Source organism: Lepidochelys olivacea (genome assembly GCF_965140295.1).
Source record: "Lepidochelys olivacea isolate rLepOli2 genome assembly, chromosome: 12".
Lineage (NCBI taxonomy): Eukaryota > Metazoa > Chordata > Testudines > Cheloniidae > Lepidochelys > Lepidochelys olivacea.
In genome coordinates this window covers 6468708-6493413 of record NC_140422.1, presented here as the reverse complement: position 1 = coordinate 6493413, position 24706 = coordinate 6468708, and the positions used below count along the sequence as shown (strand labels likewise).

Sequence of the window (24706 nt, the reverse complement as noted above, 5' to 3'; positions counted from 1 at the left end):
CAATAATCTGTCTAACTGCTGAGAGAGCCCTCGCGCCCGAAATAAAATATTACATGGCGAATGTGTCTAGTTTTCGATGGTGTCAAATCTGATTTCTGCGTATTACAGCATTCCCACTCCACTGCAGTCTGTCACTGGGACTTTATTCTCTACTTGATCACTGTTGGGCCTTTATTCTCTACTTGATTCCTGTTGTATTTTAGGGAGAGATTTTCAACGGTGCACATGGCAGGTAGGCACTGAAAGGCAATGGGAATTAGGACCCAAGTTGTCAAAGAGATTTAGGCACCTCACGCCCAAAGATTTCCATGGGGCACCTTTTGAGGAGCAAGGCCTGTGTAATCCCATCTTGCACAAGAGAACTGCCACGGACTCTTACAGTTCCCGCAGTGTGTCATGGTACCAGTGGGCTCCTTTTTCCTGAAGAGCTCGGCATGCTTTCCAGCCCTTGAACTAAGCTTCACAACACTCTTGGGAGACATGTTTGCACAAGAAGCTGGGGAAACTCAGGGGTTAAGCAAGTTGTCTATGTGGTAACAGAGCTTCCCAGCCCATGTCTTGGCCACAAGGCCGGTCTTCCTCCCAAGAGCCAGAGTCTCCTCTCAGTCACCTTTACACAGCACTTGGAGAGTCATCACTGGCCCGACTGTAAATGCTAGGTATAAAATACTGAGATCACCACAACGAACATGCTTCAGCATGGAAAAGGCCAAGGGCTTTTCATTGAAAAAGAGGAGCAACCCACAGTGGAAGAAAACACACTCCGGGGTGCCGGGATGCATTATAAACATTTGTATTGCCACTTCTTTGGAGAGAGTTGCTCACGAGCCATCCCCATGAGTGGTCCTAGCTACGTAGCAATAAAGACGCGTCTGCCCTCCCTGCCCAGACGTCTGTAGGAGGAAGGATGCGTAACGGGTGTATCTGGCCTACGCTTGGGCTCTTTTCGTTCAATTCAATAAATTATGCGGGTCACCCCAGCCAAGTGCCAGGATGACCCTTAGGCCCCAGTCTGTGGCATCACAAACGGCAGCAAAAAGTCACGTCCAAAAAAGTTTTTACATGATTTTGCATCTGCCTCCCACTGGAGAGCCTCATTGTGCACATTCCCATGCATAGGCCACTGTGCAGACGAAAGACAAACACATGCGTGCGTGTTGGTTAATAGCCAGGGCCTATTGGGGATGTGCAGAAGGCTGCCACCCCAAAAGAAATGATACATTACATTGCAGAGAGGTCTTGTGGCCGAGCGTCTAGTGTGCTGGGACTCGGAGCTAAATTTGAGTCCCAGCGCTGCTGCTAAATGGCCTTAGGCAAGGCACCTCTGTGCCTCAGTTTCCCCAGCTGAAACATGGAGGCAAGGATGCTGACCTCCTTTGTGATCCATGGCTGAAAAGTGCGAGGTAAAATTGTGGTGTTCGTGTGTGTGAAAAATTGAGAGCGATCGTGCCATTAGGCACATACACACAGGGGCAGAGTTAAGGTGATCCCTGCAGGTCTGCCATTACCATTTCCCAGCATTTACGTGCTGAGCCCTGAAACTGTCGCGTTCTCTTCATGTTGTTTCTGGTGAGCATTTAGCAAAGGCTCCACTGCGAACACTCGCCCAGAAACATGGCAGGGAGTGGTGCTTCGCTGTTACCATCATTTCCTTCTTGCGCCAGTCTCCCAGGTACCACCTCAGCTCATGCCTGAGGCTCATTAGTGGGATTCCCAGGCCAGGCCCGGTACCAAGTGATTACGTCAGTTAATTTATTAGCTTCACACACAACTGGCTTAGGAGGCTGAATTACAGCCCTGTGATTAAATGTGGAAAAACTGAACTCAGTAAAAATGTGGGGGTCATGCACAAGCCAATTATTAGTCTATATTGGTCTCACTGTAGTGTCTATGGCTCGTTATGGGCTCGCTGTGCTGGATGCTGTACAAACGCCAAATGGGGGTTCCTGCCCCACAGAGCTTACCCTCGAAGCTGAAGGTTGCATGCCCAGCTGCCTTGACTCCCTTATTTCACCCAGGATCGTGTTGCTTTGGCTGGCGTGGAATGAGCCCCAGCAGGTGCCAGCACATCGTCCCATAGCTGCCCGGGCTCTGGGAGCGCTCACCGGAGTGTCTCCGGTGCCGCGAGGCACCATCGCCGAGATGACACCCCGGGAGCACAGCTGTTGCGCAGGTGTCATTTTTTTCCCCCACTGCTACGTTTGTTTAGGGTTCTGGGTGCCCAGAACCGTCGCGCTTGCTCCCACAAGGGGGCAGTTGTACAGCTGCACTCACGGGGTAATGGCACGTGCAAAAGGAGGGCAAGATGAGCAGCTCCTACATCTGATTTACATTGGCAGGCGTTCTGACCGATGGCAAATTACACAGTACGGAATCCTGGAACCGCAACAAGCGACAGACACAACACCACCACACACACGCAAACAGGAAGAGCGGTCTATGCAAACCCCGCCCGAACCTGAGAGAGCTCTGTGGCACAAGCCTTCTTGAGCAAGGAGGCAGAAATACTCCAGCTGACGGTGTTGTTATGAAGGCGGGGGGCCACGGGCTGTCAAATAAATACGGAGGGGCTTTCTCCCAGAGGGAAACGTACGTATCCAAGCAACATGGAGAAGAGACAACGCAGCGAGTTTCGAACTAGGTGGGAAAAATTCTTTTAGCCTAGAAAGGGTTGTTTCGTTCGTGGTGGTGGGCCAAATGATTGGCATGCCAGTGTGTGCGTGGAATCTCTGAATGATCAAATGCCCCCCCCCAACTGCAGAGAACTGCACCCCCCCCCCAGCAGATCACCCCCTTCCAGCACGGTGCGGGGCAGAAGCCTCAGTTTCCTTATCTACTCGTCTGCTGCTCCCGCCATTCTCCAACATTTTTCTGGGGGGCAGCGACTTAGGCTCCCAGCTTAGTCACCTACAGATCTACCTCTTCCAGGCCCTTGGGTCAAAGCAAGTCTTAAGCAACATAGCCATAAACACTTCCCTTTCCTCTAGGGAGATCTGTAGGGACCCACCCCTGGACTTATCACCTTTATCTTTCACAGGGTGCAACCTACGAGCCTGCTCTCTTTGCCTGTCCCCTTGCAACTGAGCTGGGCTCTTCTTTTCCAGCCGCTCCCTGGAATCCCGTTTCCAGCCCCAGGTGTCTTTCTTTGGGCGAGCTGGGCCTTCAGTAGCCCATTAGCCCCTTCCTCGCTTGCACAGAAGCTTGTAGGCCCCATTATTCTAGGTCCCTTGAATCTTGTTAGCAGCCTAAGCACTGAACCATATTTCCTCTCTAAAATCTGGCCTCATGTTTATTCCTAACCCCTCCCTGATGCTCCAGGGATGGGAAAGGGCGAATAAACTCCAGTCCCCAGAGTTGATTTGCTCATGCTGCTCAAGGAATGGAAACCCACCGAGCCCACTGAGAGCTTTCCCTGCTTTTAATTCTGAATCCACGTTCTTTGGCCCATGAGTGGTCAGAAAGGCCAGTCGCTTTGCTCAGCTCTCAAGGGGTCCTGGCCCTGACATCATTACACTGTGGTGTGGAGGAGCTGGGAACTTGGGACTGACGGCACATGAGGTGTTGCCAACTCTCATGCTGTTACGGCAAGTCTCAAGCTATTTGAGGTTGTTCTTAAAGCCCCAGCTCCTGGGGTCATGTGATTAGGGGAGACTCTCTGCTTTCTATTTTTTTTTTTTTAAAGTTCCTTCCTCATGCTCGGGGTTTGGGGGGAAGAGCTTGTAAACATGCCCCCTGATGACTGGGACACCAAAACACATAGGAAAGGAACCCTGCATTTATTTTTCTTCAAGTCTCCTGAGTTTGAAGCCAACCTTATGATTCGGGGGAACTGACCTCTTGATGTCTGACGGACTGGAGTTGGTAATCCTGCTTTTGCGAACGGTTGTTGGAAAGGTACTTACATTTGGGGCTCACATATGGTCCTTCCAGCTTTCCAGCAAGAAGCCACAAGCGCTGGCCAGAAAATATTGAGCCCATCACTTTCCTGGGCCTGGGGGCATAGGGGCATCATAGAGGTGACAGCATCTGGGTGCTTGATGGGCTGGAATGCAAGGGGCGCATCTTCCCCAGGCGCTTCTAGCCCTCCGACCCACTGAGCAGCATTGACCTTGGACCCAAGGCAGAGGGCACGTTTTTTGCCAGACACTTAGAAGAGAGGAGATTTAGGGGCTCAGATGGGATTGTGGCCCCCATGACAACAGGAGAGGAACCCTCAGAACCACCCCGAGATGGGTCAGGACTTAGGAAAGGCGACCCCCAGCTCTGAGCTTTGAGGCGAGCGACCTGTCACTCATCAGCCAGGAACCGTCTATCAGCGAGTTTGCTCTGTAAAGGAGCAGGAAGGATTGTGAAGTTTTCAGATAGGAAATGACACTTCCATTGCCTAATTTAAACCTCAGAGCACAGGGCTGGTGACAGAGCCAGAGAGAGAGACGAAGCAGGACGGTGCAGAGAACCCTGTGGATAGAAAGAGAAACTTACACAAGAAAGGAGAATGGTGAATCTGCTGCACAGCATGAAATACTCCTTCCTGGTGACAACCCTGAGCCTCCTGCCACTGCTGGGTGAGTAGAGGAGAAGAAGCTAGTGGGGGGAAGCCAATCACTCTGTGTGTGTGTGTCACTTGCAGATGCTTTGGGGGCTTTCCTGTGCTTTGGCCTAGTGGATCTGGGGCTTTGAGAAAGAAAAGGGAAAAGTGCCCCCCACCCTTAACAGGCTGTTTAACCACGGGGCTGCAGTGCTGGTTTAACCAGTGGGACAGACACTTCCATTTGAAAGGGGGAGGGATAGCTCGGTGGTTTGAGCATTGGCCTGCTAAACCCAGGGTTGTGAGTTCAACCCTTGAGGGGGCCATTTAGGGATCTGGGGCAAAAATTGGGGATGGGTCCTGCTTTGAGCAGGGAGTTGGACTCTAGATGACCTCCTGAGGTCCCTTCCAACCCTGAGATTCTATGAAAGGCCAAAGTGATCAGCTGAGAGCTAGGAATGGCAAGAGAGATGGTTTCCCCTAAGCTTTTGCGCTATATGTTGCATTGCAGCCCGGTGTGGGGGGCCTGCTCTCTGATCATGTGACCAAGTTTGGCTTTTTGGCTGACTGCAGCGCCAGTCCCCTGGTGTCTGACAGGGAGCGGCTGGTAGGGTGATTTTTGTGCTCCCTGCATTGTCGTGGATAGGGCAGGTTGGGAACCAACTTCATGAGCATTCACCCAATCCAGTGGAAAGGGGTCGCCTGCCACCGCCAGCTGTATGCTGAGTATACTGGCTACAGCCCGGGAGGCCAGATCTGCTTTATTGCCGAATGATGAGGGGGTGTCTAGAACACCTCTGCTAGGCCGGCGGATGTCCCTGGAACATCACACATTAGCCAGAGCTGGGGGAATCCTGCCAGAAGTATCTATGCAAATATGCTCCAAAGATAATCTGAGCATTTGCTGTGGGCCGAGCCAGCACCCACTGCAGTCACTGGGTGTCTTTGCAGGGACTCCAAATGGGGCAGGATCGAGCAAACACTCGCGCAACATTCAAGCAACTGACCTGAACACGAAAATCTGTTAACCCTTGGAGCCCGGATTACCAGCCCAACAAATGCAATGTACTAATGTATCTTTTATGTGTATCGTTCTCTCTCGACATAGCTAGACTCACAGAAATGTGGGGCTGGAAGGGCCCTAGAGAGCTCCAGCCCCCGGCTAATCTTCTGAGGTTTCTCAGCTAGAAAAACCACTGTTTGATGCAGTGGTATTGAAACAGAGCCCTGGATTGAAAGGCACTAGAAACAACTGGCTAGCCCATGAGCTGCTACATCGCTTCAGACCAGCTGAGGATCTGGCCCTGTGTCAGTAGCATGGCCGTGCTAGGTATTAGGGACAGTGATCTGCGATACGGATTATTACCTATTCCGTGTAATAGCGTTCTGTGTATCTTTAGGGTGCTGGCACACCGGGAGCTGTAGGTCTGGCCGGGGTTTTGCTATTGGCATCTGTGCCATGCTGAAGATGTGCGTGAACTCAGTGTGGGCGAGGCGATTCAGTCACAATCTGCATGTGATTGGCTCGGGGCCGTGCATGTGGCTGAGGCAAAGGAGTGATATTAAGGGACCCTCCACTGATGGTCTCGCCTCTCCTAGTCTTTCCTGTTTCCTTCCCTACAGGTTCCTGACGTTCTTGCCCTAGGCGCCCTGCTCCAGTGGCTCTAAGCCAATGGGAGGGAACCGGTGGAGGGAGGGAGAGAGGTGGGGAAAGAAACGAAGGCGAGGAGGAGACATAGGACGAGACAGACTGAGGCTGGCTCCAGTGTCGCGGGACCGAGGAAGCGCCGAGTGATTCAATGGCTCTTCCGCTGGGTCTCGTGCATTGTGGTGACGATCTTTTTCCTCCTCTGATGCCACTCACTGACCCTGGTGGTTTTCTCCATTTCCTTTTTGTTCCAGACTGCGTCAGAGGACAAGACAAGTGCTGGGGTGAGTCCCCTCCTCTGCTGAACCGGGCCGCAGGTGCAGATCCATGTTAGGCTTGCTAAGGATGAATCCCAGGGGACCTCCTTCTGCCTCTGCTTTCCGTTTTCCTTCCTCCTCCGATGCGAGAGTGCCTTAAACAGCCACCCAACCCAGACCTCCTCCCCAATCCCGCACCCTCAGCTCCCATGACCCAACGAGCCAACCACCTCCTGTCTCTGCGATGCCACGAGGCACTGCCAGGGCTGGGCTGATGAGGGAGAGTAACCACAGCCCGAAGGCAGAGTGGAGCTACCCCTGTTCAGACAGACTCCGCTACATCCTGTGGGAGACAGGGCCACAGCCTCGTAGAGTGGTCTGAGGAAGGAGCCCCCTTCGGAGGCCCTCAGTCAATCCGGGCTCTGCTACTAGATCTGCTGTGTGACGTGGGCAAGTCACTTCACTTCCGTTTCTCCGTTTCCCCATCTGCCAATGGTGATGAGACTAGTGACCCACCTACCTCTCCCGGGTGCTATAGGATTAATTATCCAATGTCTGTACAGGGCTAAGAAGATAGAAAACTAAGTACTGCCAGGAAAGCTCTCCTTCATATTCGGCCCACGTTGCTATTGTCTCACTTTCACCCATTACTTCTGGTTATACCCCCTTAGCCCACCCGAACAGCCCCTTAGCCCATCCTGGGCCCTGTTCCATCAGGTCACCCCAGATGTTCCTAAAAGCCTGGGAGATGCTTTAAGTGCCTAGCTGTAGGCTGCTCCCACAGGTTTATTGGTAGAACCACATCCCATTCAGGGATTTACGTCCAGGGAATTCAATCTGATCATTAACCAGGCCACTGCCACCAAACCTCCCTGGTGTGACTCCATGAAGTGCTGCCCTCCCTGTAGGGGCTGACTTTCAGGTTCGTTTGGATCTGGATGTTTGGTTTAGACCCATCTCCGGCTAGAATCGCATGCACCATGGCCTGCCTTCATTTGCAAGAGCCCGAAAGCGGCTCTATATGAGGTCTCATGCTGAGCTGATTCTCTCTCTCCCTTGCCAAGTCGCAATGCAATTAGATTGGTCCCATGGGACCAAGGCAAAAAGGATGAGAGCCCAGATAGCAGGCTAGGAGTGAGGAAAGTCTGCTTGAAGTATGAGGAGATGTTGTTGCTGCAGGCAAAAGGACAGGTGAGGAAACCAGTTTCCAAACCTGAGCTCCCCCGGCAGCAAAAGTAGATCCCAGGGGAGGGCAGAGACAGTGCGTCTTGTGTTGCTCTCAAGAGTCTCTCCTTCCACCTGGCCAGCCATGGGGCTCTGCTGCTGTTCTGGCAGGCTCCTGAGCGAGCCGGATCCAGCCCTCCTCGAGAGCTGGCATGGGTGCTAAGGGGCAGAATCAAGGGGAAAATGGACAGCAGGATCCCCGCGGGAGGGAGAGAGACCGAAAGGAAGTCGGTGCAACTCCTTTGACGTCAGGGGCGTTGCAGGTGTTTGTGCCAGGGTGAATCCAGCTCAGAGCATCTGGGCAGGTCAATCCAACACAGAGGGCAGGCTCTGATCTACTGTCAGATGCCTCTGGCCATGCAATGAAAGCTCGGCCAAGGGCTGCCAAGGCTTACAGATCGCATCCCGGCACAGCTAACCAGCCTCCCGCTGCTCCCCTGTGAGGTGCCCAGCTGCAGTCCCTCTGAGCCCCTGAAATAGCATGGGGGGGCCTCATGGTTCTTTTCTAGCCCATTAATTTCAGACAGTCACAGCCTCCTGGACACTGTTACTCACTTTCCTTTGTTCTTGGTAACCCTGGGTTTCCAAATTGCTCCCCGCACGTTCCCTGACAGCCAGAGGGTGAGCGGGATGTGGGGTGACCTGGGAACACCCCCGCTGCTGTGTTTGCCTCCCTCAGCTTTGCAGAAAGAACCCAGGGGGGACTCTTACCCTAGCTGCTGTGACATCGGCCTGACCGACGGCGATTTACCAGTACAGCTGGAGTCAGCCAGGAAAATCACGAGCATCCCCGCCTCGTGTGAGGAGCTGCTGCAGGAGAACAACACCTTCTGCAGCTGTGTGAGGGACAAGATCCACAGGTACGAGGGCGCGCACGGGAGCGGGAAGGAGAGTGTCACCCGGGCAGGGCTCTGTTGGAGAAGGTCCCCCATGGCTAAGGGAGACGGGCAGGCCCGTGCTACAGCAGCCAACCCAGGATTCCCCCACGTCCTGGCCCAGGAGGGAGGAACCTGGCCCAGAGGTCCCCCTCATTCCACCCCAGCAGGAAAGGGCTCATCCTCTGGACAGAGGGGGTCTATGCCAGAGTTTCCCCCAGCCCACTCCAGGACAGAGGGGTCTGTCAGTCCCAGAGTTTGCCTTGTGCTGAGGTGAAGAGTTCATGGCCTCCCACCCTGGGAAGGGTTATTCCCATAGTCCACACCAGCCGGGCTCTTTTCTGGCTCTCTTCCCTGCTCCCCATTAGCTTAAATATGCCTAGGAAGCACTTCCCTTGCGTCAGCTTCCTGGGGATAGGACACTTAGTACATGGTGGCCATTTCCTGCCTGGCAGGAACAGCTGCACTCCCCCCATTCACCAGTTCTCAGCATGTCCCTCCTCCCGTTGCAGCTTCTGGCCTGACTTCGAGGAGTACCTCACCGGGAACGATGCGAATGAGAGCGTCATAGACATAACAGGGGCAAAGGCGCGGGTCCAGAACGTGAGGACCTCCATCGCCCACGATCTCGTCTTCACACTCACGCCGAATGAGGTAGCAAACACCTTCCTTCCAAAATGGCAGCATCTTCTCCTTCTGAGCAGGGGCGAAATAAATCATTGGGCCTCTAGCTTCTCAGACAGACACCTCAGGGCCTGGGTGATAGCATGGGATGGCTGCACTACCAGAGTGCTGAAGGCAACTGCCATGTGGCGTTAACCCCTGCTAGTGCACTGCAAGCCATGATGCAGCCAGGTGCTTCTTCAGAGCTCATGATTCCAGCTGCACTAGAGCTATGAAGAAAAGAGCCTCTTGAAAACACCACTAGAGAAGGTGGGGGATGCTGCCAGCTGTATCTTGCTATCTGTAGCTCTCACATTCACCGCAATGGTTGGTGTGGGCCAAGTTAGTCGAGCAAACGTAGGACACCGAGGCCCTCCTTATCTGCAAGAACTTCCTTCTTCTCACAGAGGTTACGCCCAGCCTGTGTGGCAAAAGCTAGGCTGCAATGTTTTCTAGTGGCTAGAGTGGAGAACTGAGCATCAGGACTCCTGCCACAGATGCTCTGAGTGACTTAGGATCAGTCACTTCCTGTTTCTGTCTTTTGTTTCCCCATCTCTGTAGTGGGTAGAATAATATCCACCTCACAGGGGCTTCATTAATGTTTGTAAAGTGTTTGTGGATCCTGAGATGGAAGGTGTAACAATGCTGCACTTGGTGGGACACTTCTGAGAGTATCAATTCAGGACAAATTGCTTAAATCAGGGCAATTACAGCCCAAGGCTGGGGTTCCTTTGCACACCAAGGCCAGCCAAACAGAGAAGACTTCAGTTTTACCCCACTGGCTAACCACAAGTCACACAAGCAATTCCCTTAGACACTCCAGTTTCCCAGGTTTCAGAGTAGCAGCCGTGTTAGTCTGTATCCGCAAAAAAGAACAGAAGTACTTTTGGACCTTAGAGACTAACAAATTTATTTGAGCCTAAGCTTTTGTGAGCTACAGCTCACTTCATCGGATGCACGAAAGCTTAGGCTCAAATAAATTTGTTAGTCTCTAAGGTGCCACAAGTCTTCCTTTTCTTTTTCCAGTTTCCCAGTATCACCACCAGTGCCACTCATTATGGGGATGACTGGTTATGAAAACCAATACCCCCAAAAAAGAAAAAAGGTTCTCCTCATCCCAAACGACCGAGCCTCAGACCCAGGTCAATATACAAATTAGATCTTACCCACAAATCACGCTGTTGCCAATCCTTTAGAATCTAAAATCTAAAGGTTTATTCATAAAAGGAAAAAGATAGAGATGAGAGCTAGAATTGGTTAACTGGAATCAATGACATACAGTCACGGCAAATTTCTTGGTTCAGGCTTGTAGCAGTGATGGAATAAACTGCAGGTTCAAATCAAGTCTCTGGAGAACATCCACAGCTGGGATGGGTCATTCAGTCCTTTGGTCAGAGCTTCAGTTTGTAGCAAAGTCCCTCCAGAAGTAAGGAGCAGGACTGAAGACAAGATGGAAATGAGGCAGCTGCCTTTCATAGTCTCTTCCAGGTGTAAGAACACCTCTTTGTTCTTACTGTGGAAAATTACAGCAAAATGGAGTTTGGAGTCACATGGGCAAGTCACATGTCCATGCATGACTCCATTCTTTACCGGTGGCAGCCGTTGCTCACCTGCTATCTTGAACATCCCCAGGAAGACTTCTTATGTGGATTGGAGTCTTCCAAGATTTATTATCAGTTAAGTGTTTCTTGACTGGGCACTTAACTTGAAAATTCCTTTCTCAAGAAGCTGACCAAATGTTTTGCTAAGGCTACCTCAGAGTCAAAACACACTGAGATACAAGTACATAGCCAGTATTCGTAACTTCAACTACAAAAACAATCCACACATTCAGACAGCATAATTATAATTAGCAACTCACAACCTTTCCATAGACACCTCACACGACACCCTTTGTACAATGTTTGCTGCAAATATATAACAGTGGTTGCAACAATTATTTACACGGTCATAGGTTATGTCAGTAACGTCGCAGAAGGTGCTCTAGAAGAACAAGACATTGTTAGCAAATAATAATCAACTATTAATGGTCCACGGCGTAGGTCCCCAAGGAGCTAGACACAAGTGGGAAGAGGAACGGGAGCAACGTAAAACTCCCCAGGGGACTATTTCAGTCCATTCGCAGCGAGACAGACTATGTCAAAGTGGCAGTGTTGGTGCTCGACGTTGGACAAGTGGGCCTGTTTAAGGTAAGTGTTGCCGTAACAGTCAGAGCAGAGGTTCAGCTGATCTCTTAGCCGTCCTGCCTCTGGCCCTGAGCAATCCCTGATTCTCCAGAGGAAGGCGAACGCCCCCATCACGCATCTCACTGACCAGGCGGTGTTGAATAGGGAGTGGTCGGCTATGGCGGGGATCAGATTATGCCTGGCAGCACGAGGGTACATTCTCCTGATGAAGTAGACACTGACCCATGACAGCCACTACTTGATTCCACAGCTGATGCGGAGAGGTATAAAGGCCAGGTGACTGAATTAACTCCTTTGTGGCCATACAGAGTCTTATAGGACCCATGGCAGCACAAGGGCTGCATTGCGATGCTGCACCCGTCGGTGGGGCAGCAGCAGGGAAACAAGCCTAGGACTGCTGGCTCTAAAGGCATGAAGCTCGACTACCTGAGCTAAAGGATCCAGCCCTGTTAGACAAGGGGGTTCATCAACCAGTGAGTCTCCACTAGAGAGAGACAGAGCACTGCACTAAGTGGGTACGGGTTCTGCCACCCTTGCGAGCTTGAGGTCCTCAAGCGTACAGACTAACTGTGGCCATGGAACTATGCCAATGTCCCGCAGGACCCTGACCAGACAGGCACCATGCTAGACAACGTCATGGTCAGTGTGAAAGTGGGAGGCAGGCAAATCACCGGGCTCAATGACTGTGTAGAACTCACCTTCTCCCACGGACTACTGCCCCAGGTAAGCCAGCATTCCCCTCCCCTCTCCTCCTCACCGGGGGAGGCCACCCTGCTCGCTAACCCACTCTGTCTTTGCAGAACGTGGCCCGTCAGTGCGTCTTCTGGGACACCAAGAAAGGTACGTGAGGTGGAGGGCCTTGGCAGGACTGAGAATAAACACTAGCTTCACCCAGGGAGTGCAGGCAGCCCCTGGCACAGCCCAGGAGAGGCTTGAGATGAGAGCAGGAAAAGTCTTGCAGAGACAAGCCGCGCGTCCAGAAAGGACTGCACCTCGGGCCTACCAGGGTGGGACTAGATCCCATGACAGATGAGGCCTTCATCCCACCCCACGTCCTTTCCTTCACCATCCCCTCCCCAAACTGGAGGCTTTACTCGGTCTAAAGGGCACTCACTTTGAGGTCTCCAGGGCACTCGCAGGGCCATTCAGCTTCCGTTTCTCATTGGTGGCTGTGCGCAGCGAGGATTGAGGATGTGCTTGGTTTCCACTCCGTGGTTTCTCCATGTGACTTTTGCAGGCAGGCGCGGAGGATGGAACACATCTGGCTGCCTCACCGAACTCAGAGACAGGGGGACCATGTGCTGCTGTGATCACCTGACCTTCTTCACCCTCTTAATGGTATCACATATCCTCTGTACCTACTGCTTTTACATTGGCTTCTGTTGCCTGCTCCATCCTGAACTCCAGAGGCCAGGTCCAATCTGCGCTGGAGCTGTTCCATATATGAACTGGCATGATGGCTGTACGTTTACACCTCATCTGAGGCCTGTAGAAAGTCAGCCCAGCTCCAGTGACAAAGCTGGGCTCCACCTCTCCAAGCCCCTGGTCTCTAATCAGCAACAAACCCAACCCAACACCTTCAGTGGCTGGATGGCGGAGGGGGACGTTCTCCAGCTAAGCATCTGGCCTGCAATACCAAGGCAGAGAGACTTAAATTCTTGCCTCCCCAGTGAGGTGCTGCCCAGTCTTTACTGTCCATTGCAACCATAGCTAATCCCCGCTTCTCCTTCGCCCATCTTTACAGGACATGGCAGGAGTGACTGGTCTGCTCAGAACCACATCTCTCCTTTTGTGCTGCACTCAGCCAGGCAGCCTGACTAGCTCTCTCACGCTCCACTCCCCTTCTCCTCACCCAGGGGCGTTCCCAGCTGGACCTGCAGCAGCAGCCCTCCCTTTAATCCCCACCCCAACCCTGCCCAGAAGGTCAGCGTTGCTGTCCCAGCGGCTCCAGCAGGTTGTTAAGCTGCCTGCGTTCTCGCGTCCTCTGCTGACTGCTGTCGCACCAGCCCGCACCTGTGGTAACCCAGCGCCTGTGTGTGTGTTTGACAGAATCCGTCCCTAGACAATGCCACAGCCCAGAAGTTATTTACTATCGCAGATGTCGGCTGTGGGATTTCCGTGGTCTTCTCAGCCCTCACCATCAGCCTGTACTTTGCTCTAAGGTAGGACACTTCCAGCTTCTCTCTCAGGCTCTCTCTGAATGTTCCTGGCATCCCCACCCTCCCTATACAGCCCTCCCCCTGGAGCCTGGAACTGGGCGAACGCAGAGTCTATGGGCTAAGCTCAGCCCTAGTGTAAACTGGTGCAGTTCCAGTGACTTCACTGGTTGTACCATCTGCTTACACCAGGGCTGAGACTGGCCCCAAATCCCCCCTGAGTCAAGGGGAAGGGAAGCAAGAACCGTCCATGGTCCGGCGTTCCTGAGGCATCCCTCCGCTGCAGTCACCCCATTGCAAGGGGCAGCCTCTGAGTGTCTCATTTTCTGCCAGTCACTTGGATTGCAGTAGGGCCCAGAGGTCACAACCAGGGACTAGGCTGCTGTCATGTTGGTCTCCATGCACACAAATACCAACAACAAAAGAGTCTCTGCCCCAAAAGGCTTCCAGTCTCCTCCCCTCTCATCCTCTCTTGGGGGGGAGGGATAGCTCAGTGGTTTGAGCATTGGCCTGCTAAACCCAGGGTTGTGAGTTCAATCCTTGAGGGGGCCATTGAGGGATCTGGGGCAAAAATTTGGGATTGGTCCTGCTTTGAGCAGGGGGTTGGACTAGATGACCTCCTGAGGTCCCTTCCAACCCTGATAGTCTATGATTCTTCCCCCAACCGGGTCCTTTGTTTTCCCCTGGGTCATGCCACGTCTCTCTCTGCTCTGTGTTTCATTAGGAAGTTCCGGCGTTAACGTCTCTCTCTCTCTCTCTACATGGTTGGAGAGATTAAATCAACAACCCACATTCATGGGGCTATCTCACCCCCAGTGAAGGATGAGAGTAACCACTCCTTGATTTCCTAAGAGGCAGCGGAGAATGGGAGCTCTGAGAGCAGCGATGCTCTCTGATGGGTGTCACTCTTTCCCTGAGCTGTCTTGGGTCTTCATTGAGCCTCATTTCGCTTTCAGGTTCGCTTACAAAATATTCAAGTCCAATGACACGGCCAAGATCCACGTGAACCTTACGAGCAGCCTGCTCCTCCTGAACCTGGCCTACCTGCTGAACAGACGGATCTTCAGCCTGGGCCATACAGGGCTATGCAAGGGCATCGGAGGCTTCACCCACTACTCCCTGCTCTGCTGTTTCACCTGGATGGCCATTGAGGCCTTTCAGCTCTACCTGTTGGTCATCAAAGTCACCAACATCTACATTCGGCACTACATGGCGAAGCTGTCCCTCGTCGGCTGGGGTAGGCTGCATCTCCCCCAGCTTGCTAGGGGCTGGATTGTCAGGCTCAACGGTGGGCTCCCTAGCCATGGAGAGCTTAGGGCCAGCTCTTAAAGGGACACAGCCAACCTGTTTGGGACCAAAGTCTGACCTCCCTTAGTAAGAAGGTTAGATCCTCTGGATTTTAAATATCTACCTTTATCAGAGATCAATCCCCCCCACCCTTGGAGTGGGGCACAGCAGCGGTTCACAAGGCACAGCAACACTGCTGGGAGTATAGGAGAAGGAGACCAGAGCCCACCCAACCTAAGTCTCCAAATGATATCACAGCTCCACAAAATGGCTTCTTAAAACAGTTTGCGTCTGTTGAGATTTGCCTGTTGTCTCAGACCACGTCTGGACCTGGGCGTAGATGGACAAGAGGTCAGACCAGAGCATTTAGAAACAGAAAGAAAAAATAGCCACCCATCTCCCCCTTCCTCGGGCATTCACGGACCCCTCCCTTTGCTTTTTCAGGCTTCCCTGCTCTCGTGGTCACCATCACTGGCAGCATGAACAGCTATGGAAAATACACCATTATGGATACGGCCAACCGGACCACCGTCGCCCTGTAAGTTGCACCCTCGCTCCTGGCTCTCGGTGGTGTGGATTAGCTGTGTCTCGGCTTGGGCAAAGCAAGCCCGCTCCTGTTCCTTTGCTGCCTTAGAAAGGAAACTGGACCCATCTTTTCTTTGCTCCTCAGCTTCGCCCTCTGTTCAAGGTTAAGCACTAAAAGCTTGCTGCAGCGGTGTTAACAAGCCCACCCCATTCACTGCAGGGCGGCCCTTGCATAGCTCCAGAGGGGCAGGTAGAAGAGGCCTGGGGAAGCTAAGCCTCCCCAAACAGCCAGCCCACCACCTTTGGAGCGCACCGCTGTTGAAAGGGTGGGTGTCCCAGCTGTAGCCTGGCCTGTGCTCCATCCCAAGGCCCCGCTCCCACTCGTGCTCTTCCCCCACGGCTTCGCCTCTTCCCGTCCCAGCTCTGCCCACATGGGGGCCTCGCAGGACGGGGTGAAGAAGCACGCGCAAGCAGTGAGTGGGCAGCCAGTGAGTAGCGGGTGGGGGGGCTTTGGGGAGGGGGCTTAGCAGGGCCAGGGGTGGAGCATGGGTGGGGCTTCAGGAGGAGGCAGCTGAGCAGGGGTGGGCCTCGGGGGGGGCCACGGTCCAGGCACGTGCAGCCTCCCCACATGGAGAAACCACGCACTCCCCATGCATAGCGCTATGCCCAGACTGTGCCCCAGCTGTGACATGGGGACACCACCCACTGTAGAAGTGAAAGGGGAAGACTCAGGGCCCAGTTGTGCCTTCCTTGGGCAGCCGAGGCTCCCACGGACCTCAGCAGGGAATTGGGGAAAACAAGGAAAGCAGGATCTGGCCTTCAGCATCCGTGCTCCAGCCTGCTCCTGGCAGGATCATATGGCCTAGGGATGGGAGTGGAGGCCATTCCTAGAGCTTGGCCGCTCCAGCCCACGGGAAGCCTGTGTTTAAAAGGGCTGCTTGCCCTATCCCAGTACACACCACTGCCCCGTGTCTTTGGGCTTCGCTGTCTGCTGCAATGCTCGCTGGAGTTCCCGAGGTGAGAGAGGGGGAAGAACATCACTGCCCAACATCACAGACCAGGGGCGCCTAGCACCGGGGCATTCCCGACCACAGACCCTGTCACCCTTCTACCCGCACCCCCCTTCTGAAAGCACCCGGCCCTGCCTTCTAGGAGGGACTCTATGCAGAGGGGTCCCCATGCTGGGAGAGCCACGTGCGCCGATCCGTACAGGAGCAATTTCTTGGTGTGCGGCCCCATTCCATTGCCTGCCGCCCACCCCAGCTCTGACATCTTAGACCCGCCGTCCAGGCTCACTGTGTTGTCCCTTGCAGGTGCTGGATAGACTCCGCTCACTTGGTGGTCCATTACGTCACCAACTGCAGCTACTTCGGCCTGATCCTCCTCTTCAACACCCTGGTCCTCGTGGTCGTAGCCTGGAAGCTGTTCAGCCTGCAGCGCGCCACAGCGGGGAAGGAGGAGAAAAGAAAGGCCTGGAAGGGGGGCCTCACAGTGCTAGGCCTCTCCTGCCTGCTGGGAGGCACTTGGGGGCTGGCCTTCTTCACCTACGGCGCCATGTCCATGCCTGCAGCGTACCTCTTCACAGTACTGAACTCTCTCCAAGGTCAGGGCACAGCTCCCAGCTAAAGCACAAGGCCAGGCGGCATGGCCTACCACAGGTGCTCAGGCATTGCCGAGCGGCTACACTGGCAACTCGCCCCAGGCTGGAGGGCCGCAGCCGTGGCTCAGGGTGGACCAGATCACAGCTGCCCTCCCTTTTAATAGAGAGATGTGACCCACTAGCGCTGTAGGTCGCAAAGAACAGTGCTACATCCTGAACCGAACGGAAAGCCATTCGGACCTCTCGTGGCTAGAGCCGTGCATGCTGGGACCTCTCTGCAGGCCACGCTTCCCTGTTGAAGAGGAAGGCGGTTCTGGGGGGCCAGGCCCAACTGCAGCATTCTGCGGAGCACAGAGCTAAAGAGCTGCCTGCCCCCGCAGCGAGGGATGTAGCTCTCAGGGGGTGGGAGGGAGGGCACGCAGGTGGCTACCACCCCACCTGCACTCTCCCCCTGCAAGAGTTTACTCTTCGGAATCCCCCCTTTAGCGAGGGCTGGACCATTAACAGCGGCTCAGCTAGGGCAAGTGAGTTTAGGAGCTTCCTTCAGCTTCACCTCGGAAGTCCATGGGCTTGCTGAGGCAGCAGGAGACAGGGGACGTTCCCCCCGGAATGGTGTATAAGCCAATCTCCGCTTTCACCTGTACGTACTAAGAGCTCATGAGGCTAGGTTCAAACTTGTGCTGGTAAAGGTCCCTGGGCCATTAGCCATAGCGTTCGCCAGCAGGACAGATTCCAACGTTTCCACCCTGACCGAGGTCTTTCTGTCTCCACAGGTCTCTTCATATTCATCTGGTTCGCTGTTCTCTACTATCCAAAGAAAGGAGCAACCACATCCTCCTCCAGCAGCGGCAAGAATGGGAAAGTCACCACCGCTTCCCACAGCTAACTGTAGGCCCAGCTTCTCTTCCAGGCAGAGGGGGGCTAGTTCAGAGGAATTTGCCCAGTCCACGTAGCTTCCTCAATGAGCGGAGAGGGATGGGCAGGGCGCTAGCAAGGTGGAGAGCCGTGCTTAGGCTTGCGTGGCAAGCACAATCATGCAGTAGATGAGCCCCTTTCTGTGCTCCTTCCCATGGTGGGGTGGGGGAGAGGAGTTTTGTCTAGCAGTCAGAGCAGGGAACTGGAAGTAAGTGGCCTGCGTTCTGTGCCTTGTTCTGAACCTGATGCACTGCATGAGGATCAGAATAATACCTTCCTTACAGATGGGTGAACCGTGGCACAGAGGAGTCAAGTTATTTGCCCAAGGCTACCAGCTATGGCTCAGTTTATCCCCCTGTGAAATTGATTTGCCATAAGAGAAACTCTTCACAGAGGCCAACCTCTCTGTCTGATTAAGGGGCCTTGGTTACCTGAAGACAGAGCCTAGAGCACCTGGCATCTCACCTACTTCAGCTAATGTCCCTGCAGATCATCACAGCTTTCTTGTGGGCTCACAACTGCCCCTTACTCACTTAGGTCAAGATCTGCAAAGGTATTTAAGCACCTTACTCCCATTGGATTTTTCTTCTAAGGAGCTCCCTCTTGAGAGAGAGAAGAGGAATGAGATCTGAATGGAGACTTCTAGGCATAAGCTTGATGGATTCAAGCTCTATAGCTTTGCCCCTTTAGTTAAGGCGGAAGAGGACCAGGGGTTGGAATTGAGCCAGCAGGAAAATCTTTAAGCGCAGCAGGACAGGGGTGAAACCTCACTACAGGTTCATGGATGGAGTTTAACTGAGCTATAGCACAATCAGATAAGAGGATTCTGTCCCCCCTTTTGCAGGTGTCTCTCTTGCTATATATTAATGGGGAATAAGTTGGCTCCTGGGAACAATTCCCAGTTAGCAGATTCCAATAAATACAGATAGGTAGAAGGGTGCACACATCTCTCAGAGCTGCAGAGGCTTGATGGGCTGACTTATTTCTCTCTCCCTCCTCATTCCCTGGAGTTGAAAAAGCAGCTCTTCCATTTATCAGTGGGAACTCCATTATGCACTAGGCCATTCCATCAAAATTCCTGAATCCATTTCTAATCCATGGCACTGCACATGTACTGCTGAGGACTTTTGAATAAATAAGTGAATTAATACACCCTGCATATTGAGATTATTCCCTCCTGACGCCACTGGGAACCTCCAGGGTGTGACACTGAGCACAATCAGAAGTCTGGGGGCAGCAGATCTCTCTCCATATTCTCTGCTTACTCCTTTCCTTTGGGTACAGAGTTGCTTGATCTGCACCTTTCCTGAAAAAGGGCATGGTTTGAAGCACGAACAGATTTCACTGCAATGGCTGCTTTTACAAACAGGCTCAAGACACCTCATTCACCATTTATGTACAGAATAGCCTCCTAAATGGCATTAACAGTCCCTGAAATACTTAGGGGTAGCGAGAACTGTTACTGAGTAATTCTAGATAAAGTAATGCAAGAGGTTTTTATACTTAGTGTATAGTCATACACAGGCCAGAGCTCGCAGTTCCTGTAGGGGAGGCTCTGCACTTGTGCTAATTTGGCTATGCAAATGAGCAATAATTACAATTTCCATGCAGAATTATGGAACTGCACCCAGTTACAAAGAGTCTGTTCTCCCTTAAGCAGACATGAGTCATTACATTGCTGCAAACAGCCACATGCCTCTTTCTGAGGGTTCCTAGGGTAATCACTTACAGGTGTATAGTTCAATAGATTTGTGCCCACTGTGCCCAAACTTGCAGACTTCACTAAAGTCACCTAAACCTCTGCGTTCACGGTGAAACATTAAACCTGCTAGGAAGCTTGCTCCAGGCAGAGGTTTGGCTTGAATCGCAACACCTCCAACTACGTGAAGATCATGGGCTGCATCACTGCTGGTGTTTAAAAGAGTCCAAGTCTCTTGGGTATGGCATGTATCAATGAGCCCCACTGCATGGAAAAATCACCTGCGGTGCATTCAGATGGATAGCCAGATAGATACTGGAGGCAAGAGGTTATGGGCAAGAACAGGCTGGCTGGGAGAGGAAGCGGATGTTAAAGCATTGACCAGCTGGAGGATTTAGACAGGTCAGCAAGTTCTAAAGTTTTGGTTCCCATAGCAACAGCCCCATCATTCTTCCCCTAAGTGTTTCCATTCAGCAAGTGTCTTGTGGAACCAACACTTGCAGCTCGCTGTTTCAGTGGTTAACCAGCACAGCGCATCACCATCCCCTTTAAAACCGGTTGCAGAGTAGCAGCCGTGTTAGTCTGTATTCGCAAAAAGAACAGGAGGACTTGTGGCACCTTAGAGACTAACCAATTTATTTGAGCATAAGCTTTCGTGAACTACAGCTCACTTCATTGGATGCATTTCCTTTAAAACCAACACTCTTGGGGACAGCAAGGGGAAGGACTGTCAAAGGCACAAAGTAGTGTTAAGCACCCAGCTCAGTGGTTGGAATGGGCTCGAGCACCTCACTGCCCTTTGCAAGTCTCCCCTAATATCCTGTTTGCTAGCTGATGGCTCCAACCCATCACCACCTTTGTTTCCATAGAGTGGTTAAGCTTTGTAAATCCAGCACAGCGCTTGCTCATAGGGGCTTGGATGTTGTGGGATATGCTGGGAAATTTTGCTCCGTGTCAGCAGCTATAGGCACAAGAGAACATAAGCAGCCAAGAGACTCAAGTGGTTGAACGATTTGAGTATTATACCAGCTTCCCTCCTCTAAACAAGCAGCCTGTTCTTCCAGAGAAGTTTGTTTAAAGAAGCAGACAGACGCCCTCTTTGCAAGTGGCAGGTTTATTTAGAAATTATGCTCTCTTGATATCACTCATTTCTTCATGGCTTTAGCGATAGCAACCAGAACAAAGAGGCTGGCTATGATCAGCATTACCAGGGCACCAGGAATCCACAGGTGTGGCCCTAAAAAAGAAAGCAGTTACAAGGAAGAACCAGAATTGTATTCCTTAGTCGAGAGCCTGCCACTGCAGTAGGCCTGGGAAGGTGGGGTCATTTCGTGATAGGCAAGAGCCATCATGGCTACTGATCTCCACACCAGTGAGTAGGACACACTGCTCTACAGCAAAGACACACTTGGCCCATAAGGCCTGCGTACTTCAAGGCTGTCTCTGAATTAGGGCTTATTTTCAGCCATTTGAGTTTAATGTAGATGGCCCCCAAAATTGGGAGTTTTTCAAGGCACTTTGTACACACACACACACACACAGGATCAGCAACCTTTGGTCTGTAACCCACCAGGGTAAGCCCCCTGGCAGGCCGGGCCAGTTTGTTTACCTGCTGTGTCCGCAGGTTTGGCCGATCGTGGCTCCCACTGGCCGCGGTTTAACGTCCCAGGCCAATGGGGGCTGCGGGAAGCGGCATGGGCCGAGGGATGTGCTGGCCTCTGCTTCCTGCAGCCCTCATTGGCCTGGAGCAGTGAACCGCTGCCAGTGCGATCAGCCAAACCTGCGGACGTGGCAGGTAAACAAACCGTCCCAGCGCTGCCAGGGGGCTTACTCTGGTGGGCTGCAGGCCAAAGGTTGCCGATCCCAGATATACACAATACTTATTACACTCATACCATAGTGAGTCATCTCCTTGTAATGTTCGCCAGTGCACATTAATGCAGGACAGCTTCAAATGTTACAGCACACTCGGGAACCTTGGTGTGCATCGGCAAGATCTACACAGACCAATTCACGCACAACACAGTGTGCTTTAGAAGTCACATTCCTGTAGTCCGCATTACTGCTCTGTGTAGACAAGCTCTCTAGGTACAAATCACTATTTCCAGCATTTTATTGGATAAACACCAATTTTGTTTTTTGGATCTGGATGTTTTATTGGCACTTGTCAGTTAACACCAAAAATCTGAAGCCCTGATCTTAACCAGTCCCTCACTCATAACATTTAGGGTCAGATTCTCCAGAGAGCGTAGCACCCACCAATTTGCAAAAGCACTCAGTATGTGGAGCACCAAGCTCTCGAAAAGCCTGGCCCTTAATCACTGGATTCTACAGGCTTCCTGCCATCAGCTCCTCTCCTCCAAGCCATTCCCTGGTCTTCCAAATGACTCTGTGCCATGGCAGACGTCTGGTCTAGGAAGAGGCAGATTCGGTGGGGCAGACTAGGCTCTATACACATTCTACATCTTGAGACTTCGTCACTGCAGAACACAATATAGGAGCGTTGAGATGTGACAGGCTGAAAGACCCCAAACTGCCACATTGCAGGGGAGAGATCTTAACAGCCTCCTTTAACGGGGCTATATGTAACAGGGGGCAAGTGTGATTGGACTGTTCCTACTCAACTGGCTTTGTACAGGTATCCAGGAGGGACATACATACCCCAAAGGTCCTGCAGTTTTGTCCCCGACTCAGCACTCCGTGCTCCAGAAAGGGGAGAGGCGAGGAGATGGATGGGTCCATAAGAGACAATCTTCTTGTAGTCCTCCTCAAGTGCCCTCTTGCTTTTCGTCTTCCTGGGACATTGCTGTGAGCAGAACAGAGAGAAGAAAGCTAGGACACGGGGGCAGGATGGGACTCTTGCTTTTTCCCCTCCCGTGCCATGTAGGAAGAGCCCTTCCTCTGGAGATCAAGCCCAACTTACTGGCAGTGAAAAGCCTCCACTTGCATGGTCCCAGGAACCTTCTACTAGGTACACGAGATGTTTTCAGTTCATTTATCCAGCAGCCAGGCAGACCAATGAACTGGATGGAACCAGCTATCATTAAAGGGGAGGTTAAAGTAAAAGCCCTCCATAATGTAATCTTGGAGCTCTGAGGGAAAGGAGAAGAGGCCCTCCATCACTGGGCAGCCGCCTCTTAAGAGGAAGCACCATCATGCTCTGTTCTTTCTGGAAGCAAGGAGAGCCAGAGAGCTGCTGAAAGAACTGGGGCAAATCTGAGGCCCAGTGCAGATTGTCAGCTCTTTGGGGGTAGGGCCAGTCTCTTTGGTCTGTGTTTGTACCCTGCCTAGCACGGCGGGGTCCTGGCTTGTGACTAGAGCTGCTAGCATTGTAGTAATGCAGATAGACAGACAGAGATAAGGGCCCTTAATGGGGCCCCATATGGTCATGCTGCAGGAGTGCTCTCCTGTGCAGGTCCCACTATCCGATTTACAGGCCCCACAAGGGAGGCAAGTCTTAAAGAAAACGGGTCCAACGGATCCTTATTGTTAAGTAACAGTTCCACAGGGAGAGGCCTGTAGCCAACGGTTAGCTGAATCCAGCGTAGGGTCAGAGCAGAGCCCTCTGCCACAGCTAAGGCAGCTCAGAGGAGAAGGGTTTCCAACAAGCCCCGCTCGCAGTGAGAGGGGACCTCACCTTTGCACAGGGCTCGGGGCCATCGGGGAGGCACAGGCGGACTCGGCAGTGCAGAAACACCTCCGAGTAGTTGATGAATTGGAACATCTGGAAGCTGAACTTTGCCATGGTGCTGTTTCCGATATCATTGATGTACATCACGGTCTCATCACGGGGACACCTGCGGGGGGGGGGGGGGGGAAGAGATTCAAGAGCCAAGTCAGCCTGGGGAGTTTTACACCACGAGGTGCCAGCAGTCCCCGTGCAGCGCCTGGTCTTTCAGTGGAGAAGGCTTTGCCCTTGAGATGTCTGGCTTTACGCAGTGGGGGTCAAATGTAGCTGCCAGATGCAGTCTCAGGTAGAGGTAGGGGATTTTTAGGGAGGAAGAATGCCAGCATGAACGGAAAATGGCTTTGGACAAAAATGCAGATTGGTTTTCAATTCAAAAATGTTAACCTCCGTTTTTCCCCTCCCCCCATTTTCTTCCCCTTCCCCATCCCCTGGAAGAATTGGGGGGAACAAGAAACAGTCATGCTTCCACTTCTCCCCCCGGAAGAATTTCTTTTTAAATTTGAAACCAAGAAGAGTTTCCAGTTTTCACAATGCTGAGTTCTGACCAGCTGTGACCTCTGGGTTAATTCCTTATCTGAACTCTGCAGGGAAGCCACTTCCCCTTTCCAGATGATGCATGATGAGCAGGAAGCAACGAAGGGGATGTTTCTTTCAGAGCATTACGTGCCTGCATCTGTGTGCATCTCTCTGGGGAAGGGTGCTCCTTGTTCTACCTGAGAGTTTCATTGCCAAGTCACTCCCTACCCATAGATGGGGGAGGAAAGAAACGGTCTAAGCTCAGTCCTACCTTACAGCAGCAAGAAAAGATTCTCTTCCTCCCAACCGCCAAGGAGGCGATAATGCCTATACAGATCAGTAGATCTCAAAGCACTTTACAAAGCAGGTCAAGGAAAAGGATATTACTTTACAGTGGGGAAACTGAGGCAGAGAGGGGTAGTGACTTGCCAAGGTCACTGGCAGAGCTGAAAATCGAATCCAGGTCTCTTAAGTCCCAGTCCAGTGCTCTGGCCACGCTGCCTCTGATGAAAGGCTGGTGTATCAGGATGCTTGTGCTTTGTGGTTATGCATCATCATGGCATTGTGGGGCTCTCCACTGTTCTATTAGTGGTTTGCATGCCCACAGCTCAAACTGCTTTAATTGGGTCACTGTTCCCTGTATCCAACTTCTGTTCATGTCCCTTGCAGGCCTGTGCCCCATAGTTTTAACTAGTCTTGCTAGACCATGTGCTGGATCACAAGCTGCATGGGACAGTAACATGCACCCCCGTCATTGACTCCCTCAGAGAAACATAGGGCTGGAAGGGACCTCAAAAGATTACCCAGTCCAGCCCCCGGCACTGAGACAGGACCAAGTAAACAGAGACCCCCCCCGACAGGTGTTTGTCCAGCCTGTTCTAAAAACCTCCAGTGATGGAGATTCCACCACCTCCCTAGGTAACCCGTTCCCCTGCTTCA

The 24706-nt window shown here is 52.5% G+C and overlaps 2 protein-coding genes across 3 annotated transcripts in view; one reads left to right on the top strand and one right to left on the bottom strand.

The window, feature by feature from the left end:
• The window catches only part of LOC311528896 (adhesion G-protein coupled receptor G1-like), a 58089-nt gene extending 39146 nt beyond the window's left edge, over nt 1-18943 (top strand). The window contains exons 15-27 of the mRNA XM_084644392.1: nt 4469-4565; nt 6431-6460; nt 8337-8517; nt 9045-9186; nt 11238-11384; nt 11982-12104; nt 12182-12221; nt 12619-12719; nt 13431-13543; nt 14494-14774; nt 15269-15362; nt 16663-16952; nt 17723-18943. Coding sequence (XP_084500518.1) covers nt 4469-4565; nt 6431-6460; nt 8337-8517; nt 9045-9186; nt 11238-11384; nt 11982-12104; nt 12182-12221; nt 12619-12719; nt 13431-13543; nt 14494-14774; nt 15269-15362; nt 16663-16952; nt 17723-17835 — 1752 coding nt within the window. The 3' untranslated portion in view covers nt 17836-18943. The remainder of the gene's footprint in view (nt 1-4468; nt 4566-6430; nt 6461-8336; nt 8518-9044; nt 9187-11237; nt 11385-11981; nt 12105-12181; nt 12222-12618; nt 12720-13430; nt 13544-14493; nt 14775-15268; nt 15363-16662; nt 16953-17722) is intronic.
• Nucleotides 18944-20670: 1727 nt separating this feature from the next.
• Nucleotides 20671-24706, bottom strand: part of LOC311529025 (uromodulin-like) — a 44181-nt gene continuing 40145 nt past the window's right edge. For both annotated transcript variants that reach the window (XM_084644660.1, XM_084644661.1), the window contains 3 exons: nt 23201-23360; nt 22225-22369; nt 20671-20800 (listed from right to left, as the gene is read on the bottom strand). In XM_084644660.1, coding sequence (XP_084500786.1) covers nt 20709-20800; nt 22225-22369; nt 23201-23360 — 397 coding nt within the window. In that variant the 3' untranslated portion in view covers nt 20671-20708. The remainder of the gene's footprint in view (nt 20801-22224; nt 22370-23200; nt 23361-24706) is intronic.